Raw genomic sequence first — 12,296 nt, forward strand, 5'->3', positions numbered from 1 at the left:
TTCATATAAATTAAAAAAAAATATGTAACACCCCTAAAATCTGGAAGTTTCTGAATGAAAAATAAATCTTTTCAACAAAAACAGGCTTAAAGATATTTTAAGGAGTTTACCCCTAAAACCAAATGACAATACAGAAGCTGCTCAACAGCCCATTATTCTGAAATGCTCTGTACTTGCTAACAGTCACACACATACCTGCTGATGTTTCTCTGAATTTTTCACTTGCCTTCTTCTTTCGCCATTTCCAAGGTTTAAAGATTTTGCCTATGGAAGAGAGTTTCCCCCTCCTCTTGAGTGGAGGTGTTTGAGAGCCTGGTGCTGGTCCATCAGAGTTTGCAATTGAAGCCTTGTCCAACCCATCAACTATGGAAGAGAGAGAAAAAAGACTACATGAAAACACAAGAAACAAAACAATGATCCTTTCCAAGCTTAACAATTATCACAGGAAAGCTTTTATGATTCACTTTTGTTTTCTAGTATTGCCATCTTTTGCTGATACTGTCTGATCTGAGGAACAGAGTGGGTCCTGAAAGTTAGTGAAAAAAAAATGTATTTATTATGCTAGTTCAACAGAAAGGTGGGCTGAGAACCTGGAGCGCCTGGATCGATTCCCACTGCAGCTCCGTGTTACTCTTGGCAAGTTACTTAACCTCCATTGCTCCAGTTACAAAATAAGTACATTCCTGTAATATGTAAACCACTTTGCTTGTAACCACAGAAAAGACTGCATATCAAATCCCATCACCTTTCCCTTTTATTTCCGCATATTCAAGTAGACTAAGGACAGGATGCACAAAGGTCCCGTTAAGGATCCATCTGCGTTTCCAAATCGCTAAAAATTTACCGATTTAGAAACACAGAGGGATTCACAAAGAAAATCACATGCAAATGAGCTGCTCGTTGCTTTTGTGACCCAGCTCATTTGCATGCGATATGGGGGATGCAAGTCGGTGAGCTGACCATGCGCAGAACAATCATTATGCGTGGCTGCTCTGCGCATGCTACAGATGGCTCTCATACATGTAGACAAGCTGCATGTATGATAGCAGTAGATTTGCCCCCTTTTTTTTTTTTGGCAAACACAAAAGTGCTTTTTTTTGGATGAGCATACCTGTATTGCAGCTCCCTGCCTCCCGCTGCTGGGAAAAGGAGAGAAAAACCTCTCTGCTGCTCTGATCTTCTGTGAGGAATCAGCAGCATCAGGGCTTGGTTCCACCCCCAGCTGTTCCTGCTGCTTCCTTCTATTGGCTGGCTGACATCCTAGAAAGCCCATCTCCCTGAAGATGGACTCTCATTGGCTGACTGCTGTCCCAACTCCTCCTCCCTGTAGGACTTCTCTGATGACATCACTTTAGAGCTGTGAACTGATTGGATCCGAACTTCCTGGTGTCCCCCTCCAGTATGAGTGGGCGGGACATCCCAGGCTGATGCTGTCCAATTGGTTTAGCCCCTCTCTGTGGAGGGGGACACCAGGAAGTTCAGATCCAATCAGTTCACTGCTCTAAAGTGATGTCATCAGGAAAGCCCTGCAGGGAGGAGTTGGGACAGCAGCCAGCCAATGAGAGTACATCTTCAGGGAGATGGGCGTTCTAGGATGTCAGCCGGCCAATAGACGGAAGCAGCAGGAACAGATGGGGGTGGAACCAAGCCCATTTCCCACAGACGCTGTTTCTTTGATGGACCCTTGTGTTCCTTGCATTTTTGGTAAGTCATCATTACTTTTATGCTTTATATTTCAGTACTGCCCCCCCCCCCAATTTCTTGCCAGTAAAATGTAATTTGAAAAAGAAACATATGGCACGCTTTCATACATGCAAAGAAGCTGCGTGTAAGCTGGTATACTTTTTTTTTTTGTGCTCCATCTTCCCTGCTTGTTTCTCCCTTTCTCCTACTTGCGATAATGAAGAACTGGCAGGTCCACACCTCCCGTTAAAATTTCCACAGTAAAGGTAGGGGCTGCTTTTGTGCATGGGGTCGGAAACGGTAGTGCATCGCATCGCATCGCATCGCATTCACATTATAATAGCAATGAGCTCATTTGCATTCTGTTTTCGTTAGCTGCTACCGTGACAGGAAAATGACTCGGAGAACCCTTTTGTGCATGTCCTGGTTTACTACTTGCGTGCTAAACTGGCTAGAACCAGTTAAAAAACCACATTGCTGGCTCGTTTAGTGCATCTGGCCCTAACACAGCAACCACACTACACTGCTTTATTCAGGCTTAACAAGTGACCTTACAGTTCAGGCGATGCTACTTTTCTGGGTATTTCATTCTCTTTACAGATTTGTAGAACTGCAGGTCTTTAGCTGCAAAAAATCCCTATTACCAAGTCTTATTTTTCAGCAATATTTCCTCTATTATAAAACCAAAATAAAGTCTATCACTGAAGATTTAAAGATCCAGCATTTAAAAACCCAGCTCTTGTTTTAAGGAGTAAAAAATTAAAAGGGAAACCTGAGAATGTATGAGAATCCTCTTTTTCTTATTAAAAACCAACATTCTTTTTTTTTTTTATTTTCATGAAGTCTTTATTGGTACTTTAACCACAGATTTAAATACATAGCACATCGTGTACAGCATAGTGCATTTCAAATGTACAGAACCAATTTATGGTATTGTGGATGACCAATAATACAACACATGGTGAGATTCTCACTGCATACACATCCACCCAGACAATTTTTGCCTGACGAGTGCGCCCAGGAGACTATTCTTTAAGCTCAGCCAATGACTTCAAGATTTGTAGTTTTGTATATATGTTAAACCCCTTGACCCACTCCCCCCCCCACCCTATCCCCCCCCCCCACTAACCAGCATCACATTCCCGATAACAGCAATCATATTATACATGAAGAAGTAAAGGTTCCCAGATCTTGTGCCATCTGTTCAGATGGTTGCGCCTCTCAGCTAATAACCTTTCCAATTCACAGATGAGCTTCAATTTTTGAATCCACCTAGCTATTGGTGGTGTTGTAGGCTGCTTCCAATGGGCTGCAATAACTACTCTAGCAGCGCATATCGCCTGCCTCAGAAAAATTTGCTGGGTCTGAGGGCGATGTGCAACCCCCGCCAGAAACAGAAAAAAGGTTGGGCTCCAAGGTAGTGGGCTACCCATCCAACTTTGCAGCCTATTATGCACAGATCTCCAGAAGGCATTGATCTTCCTACAAGTCCACCATATATGTCCCGCTGTGCCTTTCACACCGCAACCTCTCCAACATACTCCCATTGTGGTGGGGTAAATGCGCTGGAGGCGCTCAGGTGTCAGGTACCATCGGTACAGCACTTTTACCGCATTCTCCTTGAAGGGCACATGAGACGACACCCTCAACACATCCCGCTCCAGTTTCTCCCATGATGCCTCCCCCATTGTCAACCCCAGCTCCCTTTGCCAGCCCTTCCTGTGAAACGCATAATTCTGGGATTGCCTATTGACAATGTGGTAGAGGCGTGAGACCAGCCCACTAGTTTTAGGTGGCCCCTCACAGATGGCTTCAAGTGCGGATTTTTCCCGGGCCACCACCTCCCGAACTGCCCGTGTCCTAAAAAAGGTGGATAATTGGAGGTAAGCATACCGGTCCGACCCTATTATATGGAATCTCTCAAGAGCCTCTGTATACGACAACAGCGAATCACCTTCAAACAATTGGCCCCATTTTTGTAAACCTCCCCTGTACCACCTAGTGAATACTCCCTTTAACGTACCGGGGTAGAATAGTGGGTTGTGTGCTATAGGGGACAGACAGGAGAGCTCAGTGCGTCCACGGGGAAACATACTATCCCAATTAGAAAGGGTAACATATATGGAAGGACACAAGCCTCCCTCTAAGGACCTAAGTGATCTCGGGATCCACAGGAGCGCCCCCAAGGGTCGTGCACCCAAGGTATATTGTTCTAATTGCACCCACTGCCGATCAGGATAATCCTGAAACCATTCTACTGCCGCGCGCGCCTGAACTGCCCTATAGTACCAGGCCAAGTTGGGTACCCCCAACCCTCCCCTTTTTTTATCCTGGTATAGGACCGAACGCGCCAGCCGCGGACGTTTCCCCGCCCAGATAAAGCGCATGATACGTTCCTGCAATGTTACTAGGAATTTCCTGGGCATCTTGATTGGGAGGGCTTGAAAAAGGTAGAGCAGGCGCGGCAAAACATTCATCTTTACAGCGGCTATGCGGCCAAACCAGGAGAGATCCAGGTCACCCCATCTCCCAAGGTCCTCCGTGAGTGTCCCAGCCAAGCCCTTGTAGTTTACAGCAAAGAGCTCGGAGAGGCGGGCCGTCAGATTGACCCCCAGGTAGCGAATGCTCCTGTCGGCCCACCTGAAGGCGTAAGTAGATCTCAACGTTCCCACAAGCTCCCCAGGGAGAGACACATTTAAGACTTCAGATTTAGACATATTCACTTTAAAGCCCGACACAGTCGAGAATTCTTCGATCTCCCCCAAGAGCCCGGTTAGGGGGCGAGTAACAAACAACAGCACATCGTCCGCAAATAAGGCTAGCTTATGTTCTTTACCACCTATGGAGAGACCCGAGATATCAGGATTATTCCTAAGCCTGGTAGCAAATGGTTCCATCACCATTGCGAATAGCAAGGGAGATAAGGGGCAACCTTGCTAGTACCCCGATGTAGAGGAATCGTTGCAGAGTTGCCCCCATTAACTCGTATACAAGCCTTAGGAGAGTCGTAGAACGCTTGAATCCAGCCCCGAAACTGAGGTCCCACCCCAAAGGCCTCCATCACTTTATACATAAATGGCCAATGCACGCGGTCAAAGGCCTTCTCGGCATCTAGGCTAAGAAGGCATAGGGGCTTTTTCATTTTTTTTGCCAAATACATTAGGTCAACCACTCGCCTAGTATTATCTGAAGCCTTTCTATATGCAACGAATCCCACCTGGTCAGGGTGAATGACAGCTGGAAGCAAAGGTGCCAGGCGGTTTGCCAAGACTTTGGCTAAGATTTTGACATCTGCATTCAAAACAGATATCGGGCGATACGACCCACATTCTGTGTGGTCCTTGTTCGGTTTAGGCAGAACCGCAATCCAGGCTTCCAGCATGGAAGCAGGCAGGGCCTCCCCCTTCCCACTCAGGTTAAACAGGTCCGCTAACAACGGGGCCAACTCAAAGGCAAATTTCTTGTAAAATTCATTGGGTAAGCCATCCAGTCCCGGTGACTTACAGGAGGGCAAATGCTGAATTGCCTTTTGTATCTCAACCGGAGTAACCGGGGCATCCAGCATTGTCCTCTGCTGCTCTGTGAAAGAGGCAAGGCCACTGTCAGCTAAGTATTCTAGAATAGATTCAGCAGGAGGATTAATCTCTTGTGCATAGAGCCCCTGATAAAATTCACTAAAGCGCCTCCTTATGGACTCAGCTGTATTCAACATTTCACCCCTCTCCCCCTTAATATGTGTTACCGCTCGGTCCACCTTTCGTCTTCGTAGCTTTATAGCCAAGAGACGCCCTGCTTTATTGGTAAATTCGTAAGATCGAACCCGGTTTCTATTTTGTATCCAACTTAGCTGTTCAGAGTAGATGGAGTCCAGCTGCAGCCTCTGGCCCCGCAGCTCCTCCAGCACCTCTGGAGAGCCACCTGACTTGTGTTGCGCCTCCAGACACCTAATCTTTGCCAGGCACTGTGCCAGCTGGGCCCTACGGATTCTCGCACGCTTACTAGCTAACTGTAAAAAGTAGCCTCGTGAAACTGCCTTCATTGCATCCCATACCACCCCAAGGGGTGGACCTGACTCCCTATTTAGCTCCAGGTATTCCTTCAGGACCTTTTTACATCCCTCTACCACCTCCCCCTCCTGCAGCAAGTCTGTATTAAGCATCCATCTTTTGTCTTTGGCCTCAGCCCTGATGGTTGGCAAGGTAACCCATACCGGAGCGTGATCAGATATTGTCACATTACCAATTCCTGCTTGTGGCCCCCTCTCAGCAAGCGAAACGTCTAAGAATATATAATCAATACGAGAGTATGTCTTATGTACGGGGGAAAAGAATGTATAGTCCCTCATGGTCTTATGACTGAGTCTCCAGATATCTAACGTCCCCAGGGAACTAGCCAAAGAACCCAGGGCCCTCGAGTCACTCGACGCCTGTTGTTGGGGTAACCCGGATCTGTCCAGCGCATGGTCCATGACTTCGTTAAAGTCACCCCCCAAAATCAGGGAGCCCCTAGTGAATGTAGTTAATATGTTCTTTACTTTGGTGTAGAAGGACCCCTGGTGGTCATTTGGCGCGTATATGGATGCAAGCGTGAGTTCAACTTGGTCTATGATAGTTTGAAGCATCAGGAATCTCCCTCCCGGGTCACGTTTAACAGTTAGAATTTGGGGCGAAATGGATTTGTGGAACAGAACCGCCACCCCATGCTTCTTGGACCCATCTGCTGAGGAGGCAAAAAAGGCATTGGGATAGTCTGAATGTGAGAGGAGCCGTTCATGCACCCTGCGGAGATGTGTCTCCTGCAGCAGAACAACATGCGGTTTTATCTGTTGTAATTCTTTAAACAGTTTCTGCCTTTTTTGAGGCATGTTCAGCCCCTTCACATTGTATGATAGTACTTTAAGGTCTGCACACATTACCAGGATTCTAGGTCAAAGCTAAACAAATGGGTTCCAATCATTCCGTGTATAGATGTTCCAATAACCCTGTGATGCTCCCTACCCTCCCCTCCCCCTCTTTGCCTTCTAAGTATCCCCCTATTCTCCCATATCCCCCCCAACCCCTCTTTTCTAACACCAACTCGGAAGCACATGGCCCCAGAGTGGGACAAGAGAAAGTGACTCACCCTCATCTCCACAGCCAGCTCCCACGCCCCTCCCCGAATCACCCCTTAACTTACCAAGGTCCCTTAATTTCCTGCCCAGTGCTAAATGCATTCATCTTCATAAGGGATCCTGGCTCGCCCCACTAATATTTAAGCTACCTCCCCCCTGTTTCCCCAGCAACATTACAACCGTGAACACAACATTCCCCACCCCACTTTTCCACTCTCAAAACTTCCAGTGTTGAGGGGTCTGAAGGACCCTTTTGCTAAGGTAACATAACTCTTAAAACATAACATTACAGTTATTACTCCCTGCTGCTTTTCCAGCAATTGGCACAGACAGAGCCATCGTCCCTCCAGCCGCCTTGCAGAGTGCGGCCTTGTGTATGATAAGGCGATAAAGCTGCCACTGCAACAGTTCAGGTCTCCTCCATGGTGACTTTTCTTTTCGAGTTGTTCCTTTTAGTAGTGGAAGGGACCCTCTGCCATTTTTGAAGTTTGGCCTTCGTGGCAGATGCTAAGTCCCCTGGAGGTTTGCTTGTTTTCACCATGCCCGCCGCTTGCAGGGATGCCCATGCTTCAGAAAGTGATGTTACTCTGTTTTTGGTTCCCTGGAGAGTATAGTTCAGCGAGAATGGGAAGCCCCATCTGTATGCAACGTGCTCTTTAGTTAGAATGTCCAGGGCCGGTTTCATGAGGCGTCTCTGCTGTAAAGTAAACTGCGAAAGGTCTTGAAACACAGAGATCTTTGCTCCACCATATTCCAGGTCACTCTTTTTCCTGGCACAGTTAAGCAGTTGTTCTTTCAATTCATACCGGTGGAATCGCGTGATAATGTCCCTTGCTCTGTTCTCCTGCCTCTGACCGAGGGATCTGTGTGCTCTGTCAATTTCTATCTTAGCCGTTGCAGCATCAGGGCCCAGCAGGGAGGCGCACAGTGTTTGTATAATAAGCGGGACATCTTCTTTCTCACCTCCTTCGGGGACTCCACGGAACCTAAGATTGTTCCGACGTCCCCTGTTTTCCAGGTCATCGAGCTTATATATGAGTTCTTTATTTTGTTGATCCAGAGTTTGAAGGTGGGCCTCATGCGAGAGCAGGGACTCAGAGTGTTCTTCCAACTTAGCCTCTGCCTCTTCAACTCTATTACCCAGCTCGCGAAGGTCAGAGCTAAGTACCTCCATTTTGTCCAGGATCTCGTCCTTCGATTTTTTAATATCCTCTTGTATACCTGCAAGCATCTGGCGAAGTTCGCCTGAGATTCCTTTTTTAGCTGGCGGCTTCCGCGATTCTGACATCGACAGCGCGGAGTCTGAGTCCGACGGAGTGGCTCGCGCCATTGCCTCGTGGCGCTTAGCTGTTTTACTTGCCCCGCCGCCCGTCGATTTATCTGCCTCCTTTGGCCGCGCTGAAGTTGCTCTGCTCATGCTGGCGCCGATGAGGAGCGGTAAGGAACGCTGCAGCTACTTTTAAATTAGCTGGGGAGTGCTTTTTTAAAGTGTTTTGTAATTCAGGGAGCGGGAGCTCGGAAACTAAGCTGCCATCAGTGGCGGTGACGTCACTTCCCCCCAAAAACCAACATTCTTTAATTTTTTAAAAATTATGTTTCACATTTTATATCAAGAATATATTTGAAGAGAAATCCAGTCAACTTGGGCCTTAACAGTGTAAGGGAACAGCTGATGTGTTTGAAGGAGCCTAATGCTGGTATAATCATAGGAGAGGGATTGAGGTCCCGATGGACACAGCTTAATGTGCTTGCAACAGTTGCTTTAGATCGGTTGTAGCCTATCTGAAGCAAATGTTATTTAGCCTCTAATGCACAAAGGGGTTTTGCATTTCTTTTACCATTCACTCTACCAGCTACCAACAACCCTATACAAATGTATTACAACAAGCTAATCAGTATTAACATGAGCATTCTGAGCCATACACAGACATTTGTGTGCACTGAGCGCATACCTTTAACATGCAAACTTTTACGGTAGATCTGGAGCTGTCCTCATAGGAAGCAGTCTGCTTGCACTGTATAGTGAAAGCAGACTGCCTCCTATAAAGTAGGCATTCAGTGCACGGCTCCCCTGCCCTTCCCCAATCTTTAAAACTCCCCAGTGGTCCAGTGGACCTCGACCCTGACCCAACCCTGTTCCCAACCATCCTAAAGCTATAAAACTCCCTAGTGGTCCAGCAGACCCCAACCCAACCCCCCCCCCCCCAAGACCTTTAAAACCTCTTTAGTGGTCCAGCAGACCCCCTCCCAAATTCCCATTGCTACAAGCAAAAAAAATCCCCTCTAGAACCCACCCACATGCTACCACCCCTCCCCATACCTGGAGATTTGGTGGCAGGAGAGCAGGAGCAATGTCTCCTCCCTCCTGCTACTGGGCCCGTCCTTCTCAAAACAGCAGTGGTTGCAGTTCACATATATGTAGTAGAGATATATACAGTGGGGTATTGCTGTTTCCCTCTGAGCCTCCTTAACCTAGCTATGCCCTTAGCTTTTCTACCTCCTGGACGATGTCCTCCTGGTTCCACCCTGGGTGGGACTGTGAGTTTCAAGGTGGTTCTGCCAATGTGAGAGATCATCATCAAGCGGGAGTGGTAGCATCCTATAGACTCCATCACATATCCTCCACACAACTCAACCATGCCTGATTGAGCACCTGCCATATCAGAGTCCACCTCCTGAGACAAAAAATCAGCACTGATATGATCTCAGCCTGCCCAATGAAGCACTTCAAAACTAAAGGGCTGCAGGCTGAGGAACCACCACATGATGCCTATATTTGACTCCTTGTAGCGAGCCATCCACTTCAGGAGTTAGTGGTCCATGATGAGCAAGAAGTGACGTCCTAGCAGATAATACTGGAACATCTCCAAGGCCTACTTGACAGCTGGGCTTCCTTTTTAATCACTGCATCACTGCATAGTTTTGTTATCTAGGAGGCCACAGGATATTCCTCACCATCCACTTCTTGGGCAAAACTGCCCTGAGCCCAACATCAGACTCATCCATCTATAGCTATAGTACAGAGCTTAACAACTTCATGCAATTTGTTCTACAGACTGTGCCTTAAAGCAAAGTGAACTTTAGCCTGAATTTGCTCCTTAACAATAACTGCTTGTGGCCTACTCAGCTAATGTACCTCCCAGCTAGTATTGCACCAGAAACGTCTTGCCCAGAACATGAACTGAGGGCAAGATAATGTAGCTGCTCCGTCTCAGAGGGCTATGTGAGCTCTACCATTACCCATGGTCAAACACCTCAAGCTCACAGCTCACCCCTGAGCTCAGGGACAATTAAACTAACCTCGTCTCTAAAGTTCTAAACTATGGAGAGGAATGGAAATTAAAAGGATTTTAAGACCCAGTAACCAGACAGATGGTATATATAAGTTACTATTTATTTTATTTTACACCCAATTTGGGGTATAGAAAAGGTGTTGTTAACAAAATTGTTTTTTTTGTTGCAAAAACATATATTCAAACAATCCTGCCGACTACGCCAAAAGTCATAGTTGCTGTGTCTCAGAGGGCCCTGCGAGCTCTACCATTACCTGTGGCTGAATACCTCAAGCTCACAGCTCACCCCTGAGCTCAGAGACAATTAAATGAAACTTATCGAAGGTCACGTGACGTTATGGTGGAGAGAAGACGTGTGTGAGCTTTTCTCCGTGGCCTGACTGCTCTAACTAGATTCAATAATAGTTTTGAAGCCCGGAACGGAAGGTTCCCTGAAACAACAATCGGCAGGGAATGAGATAATACAAGTTTGCAACTTTAAAATAACAGGATGGCAGCGAAATCAGCACAAAAAGACAAACTCCGAGGAAAGGGACCGGAATACAAAATGGCGGCCGCTTCTCCCGAGGCAGGGACGTCGGTGTCATCCGCTTGGGTAAGCGAGATTACGGCGGAGATGACGGTGGTGATGGAGGAATTATTAGAACGTCGCCTTGCCCCGCTTGACAAAAAATTAGATAATAAACTTGAACAGTTAAGTTTGAAACTGGAAGAGCTGACCAAAGAATGTGGAGCTTACCAGTCCAGAACCAGCGAAGTGGAGGAAAGGATGACTGTAATGGAAAGCCATCAAGCTGATTTAAATAACAAGTGCAAGGAAATGGAAGCTAAGTTGGAAGACTTAGAAAACCGCTCCAGGCGGAACAATATTCGCTTGGTAGGATTACCTGAAGCTCTCGGGGGCCGCTCATTAGAGCGAGTGCTGGAGCAATGGCTTACAAAAACAGTTGACTTTCCCGCTGAATTGGGTCCTTTACGTATAGAGAGAGCCCACAGACTAGGAGTGCGACATGAGGAGAGAAATAAACCAAGAGTGGTGATATGCAGAGTATTAAATTTTGCACATAAACAATTGATACTACAAGCAGCGCGATCTGATAAAGCCCTGACCTTTGAGGAATCAAAGATCCTGTGTTTTCAGGATTATTCGGCCGCCATAGTAGCCAAAAGGCGCGCTTTTTCAGCAGTGTGCTCCCAGCTGTTTACCATGAAGATCCGATTCACACTCCAATATCCAGCCACGCTGAAAATTATATATAAAGGTACTACAAGATCATTTGTATCCGACAAAGAAGCAAGAAATTATGTGGAGCAATTGGCAAAATCTGATTGCAGAGCAACGAAAGATGGCGGACAAACTTGAGAGACCACAACCTGCACTTCTAGGGGATTACAAAGCAAAAGGGCATAATAAACAAGGATATGATGCCGAGTTTAAAGTTGGAAATCTTTTTGAAATGCAGTGTAGCATTTGTTGTATATTCAAATTACAGTTGAAAGTTAACTGTTAGATTCTATAGTGTTAACGTGTTTAAGCCAGCAACTGGTGCCGTTCCTTTTAACAACGGCACAGCAGGAACACACGAAGGATATCCTTGCAGATCTAAGAGCAAGTCGTGAGACCTTTTGATTGGGCAGGGCCTCAAATGGGGGTCCTATTTTTTGTGGCTACATCTGTCAGCGACATGCGGACAATAAGTCCAGTGGGTATACTCGAAATTTTGAACCCTCAAATGGAGAGAAGTGAATAACCGGCAAGTATTGAACTAAACGCTGGAGCTATGCTATGGATCTGCTTTAAGAAATCTCTACTAAATTAAGAAACCATTACCCTGGTACAGAAGAGGGAAAGGAGCTTTCGTGGAATCAGTGGTTCTGGGGACAACAGATAAAGATAAGCGGGAATGGTAAATCGAATGTAGCAACATGTATAAATCTGTTGATCGCTGTATTACAATCAGAACGAATAAGTTGACCCTGTTAGGGTAATGATGGGAGAGAGGAGGAAATGGCTGTTATAAATATGAGACGTATATTGATTTGAATACAGGGAACAGAGGTATCATTTATTAAAGAGTTAAAAGAAAAGGGGGGAAAAGGGAACATGGAGTTAGGGACTAAGAATGCCAGAGAGTAGTGAGGTAAACGTTAAGCGTGATGGCTTCCGATAGGGAAGCATGGAAAGAGGGGGATTCTGGGATTGGGAGGGG

At 46.5% G+C, this 12,296-nt stretch overlaps 1 protein-coding gene across 2 annotated transcripts in view; it reads right to left on the reverse strand.

Annotated features, from left to right (window-relative positions):
- Positions 1-12,296, reverse strand: part of PHACTR2 (phosphatase and actin regulator 2) — a 237,959-nt gene that overhangs the window by 128,386 nt on the left and 97,277 nt on the right. For both annotated transcript variants that reach the window (XR_003941615.1, XM_030198490.1), the window contains exon 2: positions 196-363. Coding sequence is in view for 1 of the 2 variants with exons in the window: in XM_030198490.1 (XP_030054350.1) it covers positions 196-363 (168 nt within the window). In the remaining variant the exon portion in view is untranslated. The remainder of the gene's footprint in view (positions 1-195; positions 364-12,296) is intronic.

This window comes from Microcaecilia unicolor, chromosome 3, assembly GCF_901765095.1.
Source record: "Microcaecilia unicolor chromosome 3, aMicUni1.1, whole genome shotgun sequence".
NCBI lineage: Eukaryota > Metazoa > Chordata > Amphibia > Gymnophiona > Siphonopidae > Microcaecilia > Microcaecilia unicolor.